General features: G+C 36.3%; 1 protein-coding gene across 2 annotated transcripts in view; it reads right to left on the reverse strand.

The window, feature by feature from the left end:
• LOC150096523 (glycosyltransferase 1 domain-containing protein 1-like) overlaps positions 1-13,612 on the reverse strand; it is a 171,689-nt gene extending 158,077 nt beyond the window's left edge. For both annotated transcript variants that reach the window (XM_090408433.1, XM_090408432.1), the window contains exon 1: positions 13,452-13,612. In XM_090408433.1, the coding sequence (XP_090264559.1) occupies positions 13,452-13,537 (86 nt within the window). In that variant the 5' untranslated portion in view covers positions 13,538-13,612. The remainder of the gene's footprint in view (positions 1-13,451) is intronic.
• Between the last annotated feature and the right edge of the window lie 7,749 nt (positions 13,613-21,361).

Consider the following 21,361-nt stretch of genomic DNA (forward strand, 5'->3'; position numbering starts at 1 on the left):
AGTAGCCATTCTCACTTTATTATAAAAAGTAAGCATATTATTATTATTACATAACACCTCCAGGGAGTCCAAGGACTCATCGAGGGAGAGCACCTACTCTTCAACTCTGTCTCCACGCTCAATCCACCAACTACAATGAACTGCAACTACTATCATCTATGGTAACGCCATCTACTGCCCATCATCAACACTATTATTTTCACAGACAATCACAAACATCCATGCCCACAGCGGGATTCGAACCCGCAGCCTTTGGCTGGAGAGCAGATATGCTGACCACTCGGCCAACCAGGCCTAGTGGTCAGCATATTACTAAGGCAAAACCTACCCTTCACAAAACCATGTTGCCCTTTATAACCATAGTGGTGTAAATGATGTCGTGCAATATATAGAAGGGAGGCAAGTATTAGAAGAATTGAAAGTGAAAGAATAAGAGATGTATCAGGTGTTGATTGGGTTAGATCAGTGTTCCCAGTGTTCCTTGGAACACTTGTGTTCTGCGAACTGGTTACAAGTGTTCCGCTGGTGAAAGATGTCACATGACATCTTTCAAAGCTTTTGTAAAATATCTTCAAAATGATATTTGGTTGCTAAAATGCCATATTTAGCCGATATTTTTAATTATTAAATATCATTAATACAAGTATCCAAGGAACAAATGAAAATATTTTGACATCCATTGACAAATTGTCAGCTTTTCATAAAAAAGTATCTCTTTGGAAAAAACCGCATATCAGAAAAAAATACAGTAGATATGTTTCCATCGCTGCATAATACAAATGTCAAGGGCATTATTTCCGTTATAACAGAACATTTAACAATATTGGAAGAAAAGATTTCAAGTTACTTTCCTTCCTTAAATACACACAATTATGACTGGATACGAAATCCATTTGGCACAGTTAATGCATTGAGTTGTGAATTTTCGTTACAAGAAGAACAATTAGTTACCTTGCCAATGGATCGTACTCTAAAAATGAAATTTTCTGAAATAACTCTTGAGGAATTTTGGATTTTTGTCCAAGCCAAATACCCAGCTCTCTCCACAAAGGCACTAAATATATTGTTACAGTTTTCAACATCATATTTGTATGAGCTCGATATTGCTGATATTGCTGAAATCTGCAAAAGCAGACAAGCTCAAGTATCGCATTGAAATAAGTTCCATTTTTAAAAAAGGCAAGTCCATGCATATGTTTACTGTTAGTTTTATGACCCTAATGCTTTTGGTGTTCCCCAAATTTTTCTTATAACCAAAAGTGTTCCGTGACTTCGAAAAGATTAAGAACCACTGGGTTAGATGTTTAAGGCTATGGGAATGGATGACATATCACCATGTATTCTTAAAGAATGTGCACAATGGTTAGATGTGCCCTTGAACTGGAATTAAAGGAGTAGATAAGGTTCCTAAGGAGTGGATAGAAGGCAAAATAGTACCACTCCACAAGAATGGTAGGACAGAAGTTTCCAATTATGGACCAGTCTGTATAACTGCAGTTGTAGTAAAGGTGTTAGAGAGATTGTTTAGGAATAGAATACAACATTGGGTTGATAAACATAGTATTCTTTACAACGATCAGCATGGATTTGTAAAGGGTAGGTCTTGTTTTAGCAATTTACTTGCATTTTATGACAAGGTGACAATGTGTTAGATAAGGAAGAATCACATGCAGTGATATTCTTAGACTTTGCAAAAGCATTGGATAAGTCTAAGAATATCACTCTATGTGATTCTTCCTTATCTAACGCACTGTCACCTTGTCATAAAATGCAAGTAAATTACTAAAACAAGACCTATCCTTTACATATCCATGCTAACCATTGTAAAGAATATTATGTCCATCAAGCTGGTGCACAAGCTACAGACAATGGGAATAGATAGTATACGTTAGATGGATAGGAGATTGGTTCTCTGAATGATACCAGCAAATTGTTTATGATGGAGCTGTGTCTCAAAAAAGGATGGTAACCAGCAGAATGCCCTAGGGTTCTGTTCCTGGGTCTCTGCTATTTAACTTGTTTATAAATATAATATATCATGTGGACTGATTGGAGATCTTCAGCTGTTTGCTGATGATGCAAAGTTGAGGAAAATTATAAGTAGAACCGCTGATATCAATTCCCTCCAGGAAGATTTGGACAAAGAAGGTTATAGTTTTAATATTAATAAGAGCAAGATGTCACATTTTGGAATGCAGAAATATAAGGCTGTGTACTATATTGACAGTGCTGCATTGCAGGAATGATACTATCATATAATGCTGATATGATACAAGGCACTCTAACACCAAGGGTAAAGGAGGTGATTGTGCCACTGTATAAAGCACTGGTCAGACCACACTTAGACTATTGTGCTTAGATTACCTGGCTTTCAGCATGATGTGGAAACATGGAGAGGATCCAGAAAAAAGTGACAATATCAGAACTCTGGAAGTTTGGTAGATAGGAGGAAAAGAGGAGATATGATAGAGATGTTTAAGTTAGTAAAGGGAAGAACCAGAGGCCATCCCTTGATGTTGTGTGAGTGTGGTGAACAGGGGTATGAGGAATCAATTTTCTACATGGAGAATTGCCAGTGAATGGAATGTATTACTGGAATATGTTGTTAATGCAGGGTGTTAAGGATTTTAAGATTTGATTTAAGATATGATAGGAAGTAATGGAGAAGTCATATTTACCTATACAAGTTACCTATAAGGTGTGACACCTTTTGGCAACTCGTATAGGTAAATATGACTTCTCCATTACTTCCACTTTGGTATCACCACCACTGGGTCTGGCCCCCACTGATGAGACCTCAATAAAGGTCAAAACTGGTCTGGGTAATGGCCCTTCCCTTAATGCATAGTATTATACATGTCTGCAAGGAGATGTGCTTTGCATTATGGGAGATACTAAGACAAGTGATGAGAACTTATACCACCTTTACCATGAGTTGCCCCAACCCTGAAGATACTTCAGGCACAAACTTTGTTTGCTTACATTTGGATAAAGGATTAAACTAAATATATAATTTATAGTCTAACCAAGTGGGAAAAAAAAAACTTCCAACCTCTTTCTCTAATCCAAGTAATTTAACAATAAGGTGTGACACCTTTTGGCAACTCGTATAGGTAAATATGACTTCTCCATTACTTCCACCTTGGTATCACCACCACTGGATCTGGCTCCCACTGATGAGACCTCAATAAAGGTCGAAACCAGTCTGGGTAGTGGCCCTTCCCTTAATGCATAGCATTATACATGTGCGCACTTGCCTTATTATCTCCCATAATGCTTTGCATTATGGGAGATAATAAGGCAAGTGATGAGAACTTATACCACCTTTACCACGAGTTGTTCCAATCCTGAAGATACTTCAGGTGCAAAATTTGTTTGCTTACACTTGGATAAAGAGTTAAACTAAATATATAATTTACAGTCTAACCAACTGGGAAAAAAAACTTACATCAGGAAATAAAGGTGAGATGTTCTTAGCATTGATAGTATAGGAATTAGTGAGACTTGGTTGACAGAGGAAGATACTGTTACAGGAACAGAACGTGATAAGTTCAGTTTATTCAGGGAGGAGGACAGACAGAGATTTAATTAGTAATAGCTCCAATAGTAGTGGTGGTAGTATGAGTAATATTTACAAGAAATGGAGCTATGGTGTAAGATAGAGGTGTAGGTTTAACAGGTCAAGATGTACAGACTGATGTTGCTATAGATCAGGATCATCTGAACAAGTTTGTGAGCTGCATAGACAGATATATCTTATGGATACAAGCTATGATTATGGGTAATTTCAACTATGGAGATATAGACTGGAAAGCAGAAAAAGCATTCATGATGAGGGAAAATAAATTTATAAAATTACTTCAGGATAACCTTCAATTGGAAAAGGCCTAAGTTCGAGTCTCGTCATGACGGGAGGAATCGTTATATGAATTTTTTTAATCGAAGGTGAGTTAGCCGATCTCATACGGAGGTAGCAGGGTTTTTTTCTCCCAGAAACTTGGATTTTTCATCCTGCATACATACAAATCGGCCTTTCAGAACACACGCAATTTACAGACAAAAAAAATACTAGTTGTGGTGGAGTGTTGGCCAGTGGATGGCACTGATGTAGATGATTGGTAGTAGAGGTTCAGTGTAGTGGTGGAGACGGAGAGTTGTACAGTAGGTGTCCTCCTGCGATGAGTCTTTGGACTCCTTGGAGGCATCATGAATAATAATAATAATAACAACCTTAAGCAGCACATGATGGAAGAGACTCACAGTATAACACTGGATCTAGTAATAGTGTTTGAGAATCTGTCTATAAATGATTTATGCATCCAACAGGGGAAGTAATCATGAAATTTTGACTTGAGAGGTGACTATGCATGTAAGAGCTTTGACATATGCGAAACTATAAAAGACAGACTGTTATAATAAAAACTGAGAAGACAGCTTGAGGCCTTGGTATGAGAACCTGCATGTTAGAGAAATCAACAGTGCTGGGAATTAGTAGAAGAGTGCCAAAAGGAAGATATATCCCCAAGGTTAGGAGAGTTTATTGCATGGGAGTTAAATTAATGAATAGTACTTTCTTTAAAGCAAGAGCTGCAAAAAAAAAAAAAAGGTTACTGCAGTTTCAATATTATTATTATTAACATGAGAAGAGTAATGATGAAACACTGGAGTGCTTTTAAGGAGTAGGCTAAGAGAGCAATGGCTATGGTGAGGAAACTTAACTCAGCTTATGAAAAAAAGGTAGCAGAATACCAAAGGAAATCAGAAAGAATTTTATTACGTAGCAAGTAAAAGGAAGAATAATCTTTGCAAACAGCTGAAAGAAAAATATCAGATATACATAAAGCAGCCAAGTTAATAAGTAATCATTTTAGTAAGGTTATATTCCAAGCGAATTGATTAGCTCTCTAGATAGCAGAGAGAACCAAAGAAAACAATAGTGGTGGATAAGTTAGAAGTATTAAAGCTATTACAAGAGCTCTACTCAAATACAGCATATGGAGGATAGAATATCAGCACAGGATATCAAAACAGTTTGCAATGCCTCTGTCCTGTTGAAAGGGAAACATGAGTGGAAAGAGATAATTCCATTATATAAAGATGGGAAGACTGGTGCAGCAAATTATTGATCAATTGGTGTCTTTGGTATGGTCATAAAGAATGGAAAGGCTAGTTAGAAATTGTATCCAAGGGTGGGTAGGCAGCACTAGGATCTTCTATAGGAGTTTTGTTAAAGGCAGGTAGGTAGGTAATATTGAACGTGAGCAATTCCTAATGCTCTACAACTGGGTGACAGAGAATTAGATGGAGGAGTGGACAGAACATAATACTTCTGGATTTTGCAAAAGCATTTGACTGGATTCCAAAGTATTCCACTGGAGATTGTTATACAAAATCATCATCAATTTCCTGATATATACCCTCAAGGAGTGTTCAGATACTATGACAGCACTATGTGATTAAATTTACATGATAATAATCTCCTACCCACAATTTTCCTCCAAATTAGACAATATCAGAGTGCTTACTTGTAAGCACTCTGATATTGTCATATCTAATATTTCATTATTCTAAAGCACTTCTGACCAAATCAATCCACCTAGACAATGCTCTTCCTCTGGGTCTCTTTCCTACCATCTTGGCATCAAATACCTGCTTTGCTAAACTTTCCTCACCCATTCTATTTAAGTGGCCATACCACCTTAGATAAACTCTGCTGACACATTCTTGAATGCTAATAACGTCAAGTTCCTTTCTAATATCTTCATTTTTAACATGATTCTGCCATTGATGTCATCAATTAACTCCCCCTAATTTTTCTCAGACCCACCATATCTGTGGTCTCTAGTCTTTGATCAACTCTAAGATCCATAACTTAAAACTGGTTTGAACACATCATGTATACTGCTAGTTTGATGTTTTGGCTAATTTCTCTCTTATTCCATATAAATTTATTTATTCGCTACCCACCACACCAGCTTTGCTTATTCTGTTGTCTATTTCCAGATTTAACCTACCATCTTTTCTAAAAACTGTGCCTAAATAGCCAAAATATTTTACTTGTTCTTTAGAATCTAAGTAGCATATAGTCTCCGTAGCTCAGTCAGTATAGATGAGGCCCTTTGGTCAGAAAGACTTGGGTTCAATTCCTGTTAGAGATGTGAGGAACCTTTATCTGGTCTCTTCTGACTAAAGGTGAGTTAACTGTTCTCATATGGAGGTGGAGGTTTTTTTCCTCCCGGTAACTCAGGTTTTTCATCCCTCCAAACAGTCAAACTGGTCCCATGAACACACAGCTACAGCCATAAAATATACTACAGCAAGGAAGGCAACAGGGCACCACCTTGCTCATAATCATCTCCATAGTATGGTAGCATATAGCTACCCCCACCAGCTGTATAGCTGAGGGAATAGGATAGATTGATAGAATCCCCATTCAGAATGCAGCTGAAGTTTTCTATATTCTTGCCTATTTTCAAAGCTTTGGACTTTTTATTGCTGATTTTCATGTCAAATTTGTTACAGCTGTTATTCAGTTTAGTTAGAGAATCTGGAGACTTGCACTAGATGTGTTTAGGGGTACAACATCATTTGCATAAAGCAAAGATACATCTCCAATTCTAATATCAGGCCTAATGCCACTTTCTTTCATAATGCAATCCATATAGATGATGAATAAGAGTGGAGATAATGTGCATTGTTGTTTTACCCCTGATTTTACATCAAACCATCTTCCTGTATTTCTTTCAATTCTAAGTGCTGACTGACAACTTAAATATAGACTATGGATTGCTGTGTATAATGTTCCATTCACCCCATTTTCAAAATAGTGTTTTGAAAAGCTTTTCTCTGGGCATCTTATCATATGTCTTTTCCAGATCAACAAAACTTAAGTACAGATCCTTATCGTATTCCCACGATTTCTCAACTATTTGCCTTAAAGGGAAAATCTTATCTTGACAATCTCTATTTGGCCTGAACCCTGCTTGTTGTAATTCAAGTTTTTCTTCCACAATCTTTCTCAACCTCTTTTCAAGTATACTTGCATAAATCTTACCTAGAATACTCAGTAGAGAAATTCCTCTGTAATTCTCATATTCAGCTTTATTCCCTTTTTTTATAGATGGGTACTATGAGAGCTCTACTCCAATCACTGGGAATTTGACCTTCTGTCCAGGTCCGCTGAATTATGCAGTGTAGCCACAGCAAGACTTTTATACCTCCGTTCTTAAGCATTTCTGGTTGAATATCATCTACTCCAGCTGCCGTTCCACATTTCAAGTTCTTGATGGCTTTTTCTACCTCAAGTATTGATATGTGCTCCTCTTTGCATTCCTCTTGAAAATTTCTAGTACAGTTCTGTCACTCACTGCTTGTTTCATTTAATAGTAACTTTCAAAGTAATTACTGGGACATCTAGGATGTCCTTATCTTCAGTTTTCATGTCATCTTTATCAGCTTTCATTTCTTTTACAGTATTCTTTCCTCCATTTCTAAGCTTCTTCAATAGTCTCCAGAACATTTTGCCACCTTCCTGATATTTATTTTCCCATGACTTTTGATTAGCTACTTTTACACATAGCTTAGTTCCCTTACATATTTCTGTGTATTCTTTTAGGGCATATGCCAACTTATTTGATAGAAACTTTTGGTATGGTTTCTTCCTTTCCCGGACTGCTTCTTTAACTTCTTGTGCCACCATGGTGTTCTTATTTTTCTTTCCTTGCATACAACTTCACCACATACCGCCTTAGATGAATCAAATTAATGTCTTTGCCAAGGTTTGGTTCTGATTTTCAACTGCCGCAAATTTTCAATAATGTTTGCATAGTTGAGTCTACAATTTACCTGTAAGAGCTGCTCAACTTTAATTCTTTTTAAAACTTTCTTACGTACTGTTCTTTTCAATGTGATATCCATTTTTATCCTGCTTAGTGCTAAGTAATGGTCACTTCCAATTTCAAATCCTCTGTACACTCTTGTATCCTGAACCAGCTTTATGATATCACTATCAATGATGACATAGTCAATAAGGCTTTTCATATTTATTGTGTCTTCTCTCCATGTGAAATTGTGTACATCTTTATGTTGAAACATGGTGTTAGTAATGACTAGATGTGTCCTGAGCAGAAGTCCAGCATACCTACAATTATTAATGGCATTGCCCTTTTCTCCAAATTTTGTCTTTGTCTCAGTAATGCCAATTATGTCCATGTGGTACTATTCCAATTCTTCTGCAAGTTCAATTTCCTTTCCATCAATACTCCTTATATTGATTGGTTCCTATTTTCAGTTCTTCTGATGATGGGTTTATTCTTCTTTTTCTTCTGGATGTTGAGTTGGAGCTTGTTTCAGTAGTTGACTTTTCATTTTCACCCTGGTTCCCTGATGAAAACAGCAGAGGCCTTGTTTAATCGGACAATGCCCCAGCCAGCATGAAATTCCATCATGTTGTACTATCATATGGATTTGTGACTTAAGCCAATAAAAGTACAATTTGGTTGGCTTAGTCCCAAATTGCCAGCCCATCCTTGTTCATTCAGTACCTAGTAGATAGCAACAGGGTGCAAAACATGAAGGTGAGATTGGACATTAGGTCAAAAGACCCATTCAGTTCTCTGCATTCCTGAAAGGTAATGTGGAGGTCTACTCCCAGTTATTTACATCTGACCTTAAGCAACTCCTATACAAAATCAAAGGGATGGGTTTGCAAAATAAACTTGTAACGTGCATGAGAGAGTGGCTAACAAACAGGTAATATAGAATGATGTAGTAGTGCTGAATCTATGAAGAGGAGTAATAACAAATTTAGAATAACAAATGACATGTTAGGAAAAATATGTATTTAATATTTACAGAATTTTTGGCTAGGTTTCCTAGTCAAAAACAATACTTAAGTTGCAAGTGCATAACAATATATGTGCTACCACCTGCAGGAGGATAACTCCATCTAGAACTATTGGAATTCAAAGAAATATATTTAAATAATTACAATTTTATTAAACACATAAGTGAGGAGTATTATTTAGGATGACTTCCAAAAACAGAAAGTTCAAGGCAATTGTCTTTGATGAGGTTAGAACTGCGAATGTTTCAGTTTGCTTCACAACTTTCTTTAATCTTTCCAGAAGAAAATAACTTTTGTGTGGGAATTTTAGCTTTATTCCAATGATTCTATGTCAAATTGACAAGATGTACTAAACCAGACTTATCAGACTCTTGAAGCAAAATATACTCTCGGTGTTTCTCCAGATAAATCTAAACTGAATGCCCCACCTGTCCATATTAACATAGCCACAAGATCAAGGGATCTTGTAAAATCAGGATGAGAGAGAGAGAGAGAGAGGAGAATTTTTGTCTTTCAGAGAGACTAGGAAGGAATTGGAAGAATGACAGTGCATTGTATCTTTCAATTGAGACAAGAAGAATCTTTATATGGGCTTTTTCAGTTGAAGGTAAGTTAGCCAATCTTATACAGAGGTAGCAGGGTTTTTTCTCCTGGAAAACTTAGGTTTTCATCCAGTGTACAGCAGGCAAATTGGCCATCAGAACACACACACACAATTTACAAACAAAAATAATATTGTTGGTGATGGTAGTTGTGTATAGTATGAGAATTAAGTAGTAGGGGAAGCGTCAGGTGTAGTGGAGTGGAGTAGAGTAACCTCCTGTGATGAGTCTTTGAACTCCTGGAGGTGTTGCATAATAATATAATAAAGAGCCTGTAGCTCAGTGGAAGTGGTGTTTGCACTCCTGAGTGCTAGACCACCCAAAGAAAGTGTCATGAGTTTGATTCTAGTTGCCTCCTAGAGGAACTTTTTCTAAGCTGTTTTTTGACTGGTTCCCGAGTTAATCGATCTCTGGCACATGCAAGTGGGTTTTTCATCCCAGAAACTTGGATTTTTTGTTCCGTAAACTCAAGAAAATTGACTTTAGAACCCATACTATTTCAGACATTGAAAATATTGCATTAGGGACCACGAGATGGCAGCATTTGTTAGCTGACTCTTGACAAGGCTATCACTAATTTAAGCTTAAATTAGTGATATTAGTGATAGCCTTGAGCCAGCTATATTTGATCGGCTACTAGTGGAGACCGAACTGCCCTCTCAGTCTCCAAAAGTTAGATACGGTCAAAATGGCCTTATCTACTCCCTATAGGGGAATAAAAGGCATTAGATGGTTTTTTTTTTTTTATTTATTTTTTTTTTATACTTTACAAACTGAACAGAAAGAAATTTGGAAGTCAATCTGGCAAAGAAGTCTTGCAATCTTCTCTGACAGTCCTTTAACATAAGGAATTGAAATCTAAAAACTTCTCCAGGAGGATTATGCTGAAGGTTATTATTATTAATTATTTTATCAATTTTTTTGTATTATAACCATTAGAGATTAAAGTAGTCTGATAAATAACAGTCCATTATATAAAAGGGGATCAGTAGAACAAATTTTATGAGCTCTGCAAAGTAAAGTTTTAATCACACCACATTTTTCTGACAGAGGTGATGATGTGAAGTCGTATTAATATATTTACCAATGTGAGTTGGTTTTCTGTATACTGAAAACTATAGACTGCCATTAGGTTAACACAGAATGAGAACAGCCAAAAAAGGAAGATAATTGTTATCTTTTACTTCAAGTGTAAATCTAATTCTTGGATTTATTAAATTAATTTTCTGAAGAAAATTGATGAAGGTTGGCCAAGGAAGAGTTCCACACAGCAAAATCATCAACTTATCTGTATCAAATACATGGCTTAGGTGGAAAATCTATGAAGAGGAGGAAGGTGACTTGTAGTTACCACTAGTAGTATCTTGGGCATTTTTGTTTATTAACAATATTGAGCATGGTATTCAATTATTTGCTGATGATGCTACGTAGGGGCAAGTAATAATGAATGCACCTGATACAGAATTCCTGCATACTGATTTGAACAGACTGGTTATGTGGGCAAATAATAATGAATATCATTCAATGTTGCCAAGTGCAAAGTTGTCTATTCTGAATGGAGAACATTATAGGCAGAGTATTATATTAATGGGAATATAAATTGCTGGAAGTACTCAACAAAGCTAGTGACTTGGGAGTAATTGCAGACAGCGAGTTGAAGAGACACTGTCAAGGTGGTTAAGTCATCACATCATATAGCAGCAATGCTAGAGAATGGTAACTTGTAGGTATAAGGTAGTAACTCTCTCACTTTACAAGACTATGTTAAGACCATATCTGGATTGCTGTCTTTGAGTTCCAACGAGATGGAGAGACAGTTGAAGAGATTCAGCAGCAAGTAACAAAGATGATAATGACCTATGGAATCATGCGTGTGAGGAAATATTGAAGAAATGTTGTCTTCAAAGTTTTAGGGATTTATATATATATGAAAATGAACAGCCTATATTTCTACCCACTGCAGGGTGAAGGCCTCTCCCATTGCAGGAGGTTTGGGTCTACTACTCCCATGGTGACCCAGTCCATGGGAGTGTGGACAATCACAAACATCCATGCTCACGAGGGATTCAAATCCACAGCCTCTTGGCTGGAGAGCGGATACGCTAACCACTCGGCCAGCTTAGCTGGCTTTTATATATATATATATATATATATATATATAGATCACATACACGAGAGGTCAAAAGAGCTCTAAACACAATAGTGCCATGTCTGAGAGGTGCAGGTGGGGACTCAGATAGATGTTTATTAAAAATTTTTTTGATGAATTTCAGATTATAGGTATTTGGAAATACTTCTTGCAGTATGCTGTTCAAGAGGATGGAGGTAGATGGAATAAAAGACAAAAGCAGGTTGAATGTCCTTGCAGTTACACAGTAAATGCTGGGCAGCTGATGCTCTTGTATTAACAGGTGTAAGTGGAGGAATGATAGTCACCAGTTCAGTGGAATGCTGTGTTTGTATGAAGGATGAAGTGAAGCTGTAAAAGAGGAATCATCTATGAGCCAAATTGCTCCCCTCTGGACAGCATCAAGAATTTTTAGGGAAGTTTTGGGTACTCCACCCCAAACATGTGAGCAGTTTTCTAAGCATAGGCATAGGCAGATTTGGGATTTTATTGTTAAAGAATTGGATGAATGTAAAGCACCATTAATGCCTAGTTTTTTGGATGCTGAGGAAGCTCATGATGTGATATGTTTGTGATAGGAGAGACTAGAGGTAAGTGTTAGTCCAAACAGAGATATGATCTTGTCTGGTGATTTCTATATTAATAAGGATAAAGGAAAGTAAGCTGAGATTTCTTTTGAGAGAGAAGAAGTAAGACTGTGTTTTGGTGGCATTGAACATGACCAGACTGCCCTCACTCCATTAAAGGATTGTATGTAGATCAATGCTTAAGGCATTAGTTGTGGATGTTCTTGATGCTTGGGATATCTACAAAGCTGTGGACAGGACTAGTGGTGATTGAGAGGTTATTTAGGTACAATAAGAAAGAAAGAGAGTAGATAATGGCATAGGACCCTGTGGTACTCCTGCATTGGTGGTGAAGCTTGAAGAGAGGGAGCCATCAACCATGACACACAGTGAACCAGAGAAGAAACTAGCAACCCCATTGCGAAGGTTGGCATGTAGACCAAAGAATGGCAGTTTGTTTGGCAGGCCTCAATGCCAGACACCATCAAAAGCTATGGAAATGTCAAGGGTAACAGCACATTTGTTGAACCTTCTCTGCTCTTTGAGAATTATGTACCAGGAAAGCTGTTAATTCAGTTCACAGAACTTGTTCTGTAAACATTTGTCATGCTTGCTACTTTCAAAATACCCAAAGAAAAAGAAAGCAAAATTTGATATACAGTAAATCTGCATCAAATTTGAGGAGAGATATGATAGAAACATACAAGTTGGTGAGAGGGATCTTATAGTACAGACATAAGTGAGATTTTGCAGCTTATGGATAGCAGAGGTAGAACTCAGATTTTTCTCATGGCATGTAGTATGAGTGCAGAATCAACTGGAGTTAGCTGTTGTGGGTGTGTCTTCAGGAAATATGTTAAGCAGAGATGTGACAGGTGTTTGAGTGTCTAAATAGGCCCTGCCTCAATGAGTTCTTGGTGTGTGTGTGTGTATATATATATATTTGCATTTATTTGTGAATAAGTTTTTATGTATAATTGCAAACACAATCATCTAGGGAACGCGATGTAATCTGACGATACCACACAATTACCCAAGTTCATGTTAAGAAAAAATGCTAGGGTAATTGTGGGATCGTATGCCGTCCCACACTTACTCTGCAATGCTTAAAACTAAAGATGCAGTTATACAATGCCCTTTTCGCATAAACAGATACTGTGTTACTATTCCCACACAAATAAAAAAGAACGACTGGAAAAAATAAGTAATAAAATCCTCATTAGAAGACGAAATACCGCCAGTAGGAAAGAAAATAACTCAAGTACATAGTCGTAGTTAATTATAACAAGTGACCTGCAACATGATAGTACCTGATGCGATTGCATGTGGTAAAGTTACCACAAGCAAAAGAAAATGTTTCTGAAATGCCTGGACAAAATATCACAATTTTGGCCATAACATATCAATAAAACGAAATAAAAATCCTACTCTATAACTCAAGGTATTTAAGTTAGCGTTAACCAACTTCCAAACTACAAACAGCTCCCACAAACTTTCCAAATTTCTCACTAAAAACTTATCGAACACCCATAATCCACATCAAACAAAAATCAAGATTTAAATAAAGATGCAGCCGATAAGCATTCTCAAATTAAATGTTACACAAACAGCTACCACAAATCACCACATGGAACGCTCACGACACCTGCTACATAATAAAATAAATATTCTCGTCGTCGTCTGACCAGTTCAGGTACATGTTTTTTATGTCTTGTTCCTGCTCTGCAGATGAAGTTGGTCTTTCAATCTTAGTCTTGGACGTCCGCGGTCTCTTCTTTCTGTAGGTTTATATTTATATGTTAGTTTGGGAATTGTCATTCATCCTTTCTATGTAGTGTAGCCAATTTCGCTGACATTCTTATATTTCTTGTACGATGTTCTTTGTATCTAATCGTTCTATTATTTCTGCGTTTTTCTTTTTATAATATATCTAATCTAGTGAGTCCCAGGAGAAGTCTTAGAACCGCCATCTGTGCTGCTGCTTCTAATCTTTGTCTCTTTCTTTGTTTTAGAATCCTGGTTTAATTTCCAAATTGATATTGCATTTGCTGCGGTATGACAGAGAGGAGTTGAGAAGGAGGGTCATAATTGCAAATGACTCTATGCACAGGTTATGCAGTAGGAGTAGTGTGGAGTGAGTTTAATGGGCGAAAGGACTTATATAAGATGGATGGTTTGCATCTGAACGGATTTGGTGTGCGGAGACTGGAAAAAGTGTTCCTGAATGAAGTGAAAGTGGATGTGCAGAATCAGGGAAACTAGAGCTATTGGGATCTGAATGGGATAGTTAGTATAAAGATAGGGGTGGGACTAGCCGGCTGCTGCACTTCATGTATACTAATGCCAGGAGTATTAGGAACAAGAAGGAAGAATTTTTGGCCTTGGTTGGCTCTTCCTGGCCACAGGTTATTAGCATTAGTGAGACATGGCTGATTGAAGATGATATAGTTAGTGGGATAGAATGTGAAGGGTATAGCATATTCAGGAGGGACAGAGAGAAAAAATGAAGGGAGGAGTGTTATTGATGACGGCTGATGAATTGCAGCCAAGGAGAATAGAAGTTGAACTGCACGAAAGTGAAAAGAGCATATCTGAGGCAATTTGGCATGAGATTGAAACTAGCAAAACAAAATATGCAGTTGAGTGCTGCTATAGACCGGGTGATGGAATAGATGGTGGAGATAGTATGCATAAGCAAATAGACGCACTGAGTGGAAGGAGGGTAATTTTTATGGGGGATTTCAACTATGGGAAAATAGATTGGAAGGAGGAGAGGACACATGGGAAGAAGGAAATGGATTTTATGCAGTTACTAAGGGATAATTACCTGAGACAGCATGTAATGCAATACACTAGGGGTTTGAGAGTGCTCGATCTAGCAATTGCATCTGAGAATTTGAGTGTATTGAATATGACTACTTGCCACCAATTGGTGAGAGTGATCATAAAGTCGACCTGGGAGGTGACTAAATGCGTGGAATTTTCAATTAAGACAGGGTACATGTGGAATTACCGGGCTCGTAAGTATGACAAGCTTAGGAGATTGCTTGGTTCAGTGCTATGGCATGTAAAACTGCAAGGGCTGGAGGTTGATAGTGCATGGGAAGCGGTAAAGGAGTGTTTGAAGGAAGTAATGGCTGACTGTATACCTTGAGTCCGGATAGTAAATCAAGTAGGGGTTAAATGGATGAATAACACCATTAAGCTTAAGCTGCAAAAAAGAAACAACTATGGAGGGAATTTAAGGAGAAAGGTAACCTGCATGTCCATGAACAGTATAAAGCACAGGCCAGAAGGGTAACGAGTGTGGTAAGAAAAGCAAAAGCGAATTATGAAAGGAAATTAGCCACGCAACTAAAGAGAATCCCATTCAGTTACTTCCCTACCCAATGGCAGGGAGGTAACTGAATCAGTTGATGTAGTGGAATTACTGAGTGAGCACTTTGCAAGAGTATGTCATCCAGGTGGTGATATTACAGGAATGAAGGAACCAATAGCAAATATGGGAATTAAGGTGAATGAAATGGAGGTGAATAGTATATTACAAAACCTTACTATGAATACGTCTGTGGATTGGATGGTATACCAGCTCGAGTCTTACGTGAAGCTACTAAACAATTGTCAGCGCCCTTGACCATTTTGTTTAATTTGAGTCTCGGGTCTGGGTTAGTCCCGAGGGGGTAGAAAGAGGGGAAAATAGTTCCCCTCTTTTAGAAAATAGAACCTCCTGCATAAAGGAGGTTCCAAGACTGCTGTTGCAAATTACCGACCGATCAGCATATCAGGAGTCGTAAAGGTTTTGGAGAAAGTAGTCAAGAGAAAAATACAGGAATGGATAGATGAAAATGGGATACTGTATGGGGGACAGAATGGTTTTTAAACGGTAGATCATGCCTCACGAACTTGCTCACGTTTTATAACACAGTAACGGCTGAACTGAATAAGGGTAATGGGTTTACAGTGATATTGCTGGACCTTGCTAAGGCATTTGACAGGATACCACATGGACTTCTAGTCAGTAAACTGCAGCATATGGGGATCGATATAGGGTTGATGAGATGGATAGGAGGGTGGTTGATTAAGAGATATCAGAGAGTAGTCAATTCAGGAGTAGAGTCCAAAAGACGGCCTGTGACTAGTGGTGTGCCACATGGTTCTCTTCTTGGACCACTACTGTTCAATTTGTTCATTAACGATATAGAAAAGGATCTGGGATGAAGTGTTTATTTGCTTGCTGATGATGCAAAGTTGGATAGAGCAATAGTGAATGCACATGATATCAAAATTTTGCTGGGTGATTTGGATAGATTGTAGGACTGGGTTAAGGAGAATGAATGTCAATTTAATGTGGAAAAGTGTAAGGTTAAGCATTTTGGGGTGAAAAGATTACCAGCATTATACCACATTGGAGGAACTGTACTTCAGGAGATTGATGAGGCCAGGGATTGGAGAGTGTTGGTGGATAGGGAGTTGAAGTTTAGGGGAAACATAGCAAAAGTGGATAAATCAGCTCATCAAATTACTTGGTTATTGAAGAATACTTTGACGAGCAGAGACAAGTAAGTTATTTTCCTCTGTATCGAGCCTTGCTAAGATCCCATCTTGACTATTATGCCCAGTTTTGGTCGCCTAGGTTTCTTCTTGATGGGGAGGAGTGGAGAGGATCCAGAGGCGAGTGACCAAGATGATAGCAGGTCTATGGAATGAACCTTATGAGAACAGGTTGAAGATTTGTGAGTTGCAGAAATGGGTTGAAAGGCAGAAAAGGGGTGATATGATTGAAACATTCACATTACTGAAGGGTTTCTATAAGATTAATCCAGAGGATATTTTTCAGAACAGGACTCGTGGTGGGAGGATGCGGGGCCATCCATGTAAACTGGGCAAGAGTGTGGTTAGCAAGGGTGTTAGAACTAGGTTTTTGACTTGGAGAGTGGTGAATGAGTGAAATAAGCTGCCAGATTCTGTTGTGGGTGCCATGACTGTAAATGAGTTCAAGGCAAAGTATGATAGATACTGTGTAGATGTTGAATAGTTCTACTTGACATGATGTTTAGGGCCTCCCTCAATGAGTCTAAAGAATCCTCGGAGTTGCGCATAATAATAATAATAATAATAAAAATTTGAGAGATGGTTTAGAGGTAATATTATGTAATCTTAATTGAGTTTCTTTAGTCATTTGTTTTCCAAAATTTCTTTTAATTATGCCATTCATTCTATTCTAAATTTGTAGTCTTGCTTCTAATTGTGAATCAGTATTGTATTGCGAGATTATATTTCCTAAGTATTTGAATTCTGTGACTTGTTCTATTATTTTATTGTTAAGCATAATTTTTACATTTTGAATGGTGTTTCCACACATTGCATAGCTTTCGTTTTTGTTTCAGAGATTTTCATTTAACATTTTTTTGCTATTTGATTTATTTGATTTAGATGGTTAGTTGCAATTTGAAGCTTATCTTCTGAATTTGAAATTGCTACTTGACCATCTGCATAAAGTATTGTATTTAGTACCTGCGAAAGGTTGGTAGCCTATTCAGGGAAATTTCAAATTACTCACAAAGCTCTGAAGAAGAAGAAGAAAACTTCTAATGCCATTTATTTTATCCCAATAGGAAGTAGGTTCTTTAGTAAGTTTTTAAAGTCAAATGAGAGGTCAGTTTACATTCTATAGGCTTCACTGACAGTGAGCTCAAGTTATCAGTGAATCAAGGCATTTCAACAGAAATTACGGCACATAATAACTGTTGCCATTTCGTCGCTCTAAACATTCTCTGCAACAGTTTGATTCCAATTCTCTCTCTCTCTCTCTCTCTCCCTGTGTAGCTCAGTGAATGTGGCGTTTGCACACCACCGCGCTAGGCCGCACGAAGGAAGTCTTGGTTTCGAGTCTAGTCGGCGACTAGAGGAAATTTTTCTAAGCCTTTTTTCGACCGGTTCCCGAGTTAGTCGATCTCTGGCACGGGCAAGCAGGTTTTTCCTCCCGGAAACTCGGGTTTTTCGTCCTGTAAACTCAAGAAAATCGACCGTAGAACCCACATTATTTCAGACATTAAATATATTGTGTTAGGGTTAGAGACCACGAGATGGCGGCACATTTGAGCCGTCTCTCTTCACTGCGTACCGCTTAATTAGTGATAGCCTTGGGCCATCTGTCTCTGATTGGGTACCAGTGGAGATTGAACTGCCCACTCAGTCTCCAAAAGTTAGATAGGGCTAAATGGCCTCGCCTACTCCCGTATATACGGGAATAAAAAGGCGTTAGCTGATTTTTTTTTTGATATATATATATAGTTTGAAAGGCAGAAAACGTGTATGATATTTTGACAGTTTTTTTTAATTAAAAACACAACGTTTCATTATAATTACAGAGGATTTCTTTAGGGGTAAGAGCGAAAACTATTACACAAAACAGTAGAAGTAGAACCATCCCCTAGCTCCCAGTCGCCGAATATAGTACTTAGATCTAGACAAAGGACTCTGCTTTGTGTCCCATGTATATTATGCCTGCTTACAAAAGCAAACGAAACGATAGAACAACTCTATCGTTATTGAACCGACGATAGGCGTGGAAATCACTGCTTCTATACAAAATGATGACCAGACATATGCAGACGCACGGATTGCCAAGCTGGAGACACAAAGGGAACTTAAACGTCAAAAAAAAAAAATAATAATAAAAATAAATGAAAGAATAATAATAAAATAAAATAAAAATAAATAAATGATCATCATCATCATAAGACTAATTATGGGTATAGATCATATTGGTCTATTCCGGTCTCCTTTTATATCCAATATCCTTTTTTGAGGTCTACCTGCCTTCTCTTTCCAATTAGTTTATATTTTAATATTTGTTTAGGATGTCGGGTGTTGGCCATTCGGTTTATATGTTCAATCGATTTTTGTTTATAATTGTTTAATTTTTCTTCTATTGATTTTGTTTTTAGTTCTTTTAAAATGTCTTCGTTCCTTTATTGATCTAATAATGTGTATTTTGCAATTCTTCTCATAAATCTCATTTCATTTGTTTTTATTCCTTGTTTATCTTGTTTGTTTATTGCCCAAATTTCACTGCCATATAATAATAATGTAGGCACTGCTAAAGTATTGTATATTTTCAAGCATGTTTCTTTTTGTACTATATTTGGGTTGAGTGTTCTATTTATCAGGCCTATAATCTGTAAAAATTTTGACCTTTTAATTTTATTTCTTTTTCTCTTTCATATGATATTTCACATCCAAGATAACTGAAGGTATTTATCTGTTCTATTATTTTATTATTAATAACTATTTTGCTTCTAACTGGAGTTTGTCTACAAAATGCCATTGTTTTAGTTTTTTCTGTGGAAATTTTCATTCCAAACTCTTCTACTATAATGTTCAAATTATATATTGCTCTTTGTAAATTGTCTTCCTTATCTGATATTATTACCTGATCATCTGCAAATAATAGCGTATTTAGTTTGTTATTCCGGGAACTTTCTATACCTTGATTGTTTTAGGTGTTACACTGTATTAATATTTCATTAATGTAAATATTGAAAAGTGTTGGAGACAGAGGGCATCCCTGTCTTATCCTTGGTTTATAGATTGTTTTTCAGACAACTTTTCATTTATTTTTATTTTTATTTCATTATCTTTGTATATATTCAATATTGCATGTAGTAAAATATTAGGTATATTTATTCTTTGTAATATATCAAACAGTGTATATCTTTTTACTTCGTCAAATGCTTTTTCGTAATCTATAAACAAAATATGAGTTTCCAAATTAAATTCTCTTGTTTTTTTCTGTAAGTAGTTTTAAACAGAAAGCTGCATCCATTGTAGAGCGTCCTTTTCTAAATCCATTTTGACATTCTAATAATATTTCTTCACTGTATATTTTTAGTTTTTCATCAAGTATTCTGCTATATATTTTGTAGCATGTATTCAATAAACTAATAGCTCTGTAGTTAGCAGGTTTTCTTTTATCCACTTTTTCAAATATAGGTATTACCATGCTTGTATTCCATTCTTTTGGTATTTGTCTATTTGTATATATTTTATTTAAAAATTTTAGTAATCTTTGATGAAATTTTTTTCCAGCAAATTTATACAGTTCGGAGTTTATCCCATTTTGCCATTTTTTATTTTGTTTAGGTTGTCCTTTAATTCTTTCATTGTAATCATATATATTTTATTTATATCATTTATAAATAAAATATCATTTAAGGTATTTTATAAGTTTCTGGTGTAATTATTTTTTATGGCAGTATTATTCATCCAAAGATCTGTAAAGTAATCCAAGAATTCTTTTACATCTATTTCACAATTTATATTTGCAGTTTCTTTTATATCTGCATTCATGTGTTTTAGTATTTTGTACGCACTGGGTCTTATTTGGTATATGTCATTTTCTAGGTATGATACAAATTTTTCCCAGCTTTCTCTGTATCTCTTTCTGGTTTCTCTTTTGGTAATTACTCGTCTTTTTTATATTCAATTTCATCTTCTTGTTTTTTGCTACTTAACCATCTTTTAAAAGCCAGCTTTTTATTTTCAATTATTGTTTTTATTTCATTGTCCCAGATATGTAATTTTTTATTTTTATGATATTTTTTTGTATGTTCCTAGACTTTCATTTGCTGCTGATGCGATAATTTCTTTTATGTTATTCCATTCTTTCTCAATGCCTTCATTTTCTTGTATTTTTTCTAAGTGGTTATTAATCCTCTGTTGGTATACATTTCTTATACTTGAATCATTTAGCAGTCTTACCTTGTAATCAGATTTTATTTCTCTAGTTTGTTTATTTTTTATATTTTTTGTAGCCAGTTTGGTGGAAATCTTAGTTTTGCCTGTACTAAATAGTGATCTGTGTCGATTTCTAGTCCTCTTCTAACTTTAACGTCTAGGAAGAGGTTTACTGCTTTTTCATTTGCTATAAAGTAGTCTATTATTGATTTTTGTCTCCTCTTGCACATCACGTACAGTATATTTATGTATATTCTTATGTTTGTAAAATGTATTCATTATTTTTAAATTATTATATATTGTATAATCAATGAGTCGCTTCGCTTTCCATTTTTGCTTACTGTTGGTTCTCCAAATTTTTGTATATTATTGTTAATTTTTTTCATTCCTATTCTGGCATTAAGATCTCAGGCTATAATTATACGGTCTGTTTTTTTTTAAAAAATTTTCATATATTCCTTGTAACTCTTTGTAAAAGTAA

Source organism: Typopeltis vanoorti, chromosome 18 (genome assembly GCF_054136105.1).
Source record: "Typopeltis vanoorti isolate ZY-2024b chromosome 18, IOZ_Tvanoo_1.0, whole genome shotgun sequence".
In the NCBI taxonomy this organism is placed as follows: Eukaryota; Metazoa; Arthropoda; class Arachnida; order Uropygi; family Thelyphonidae; genus Typopeltis; species Typopeltis vanoorti.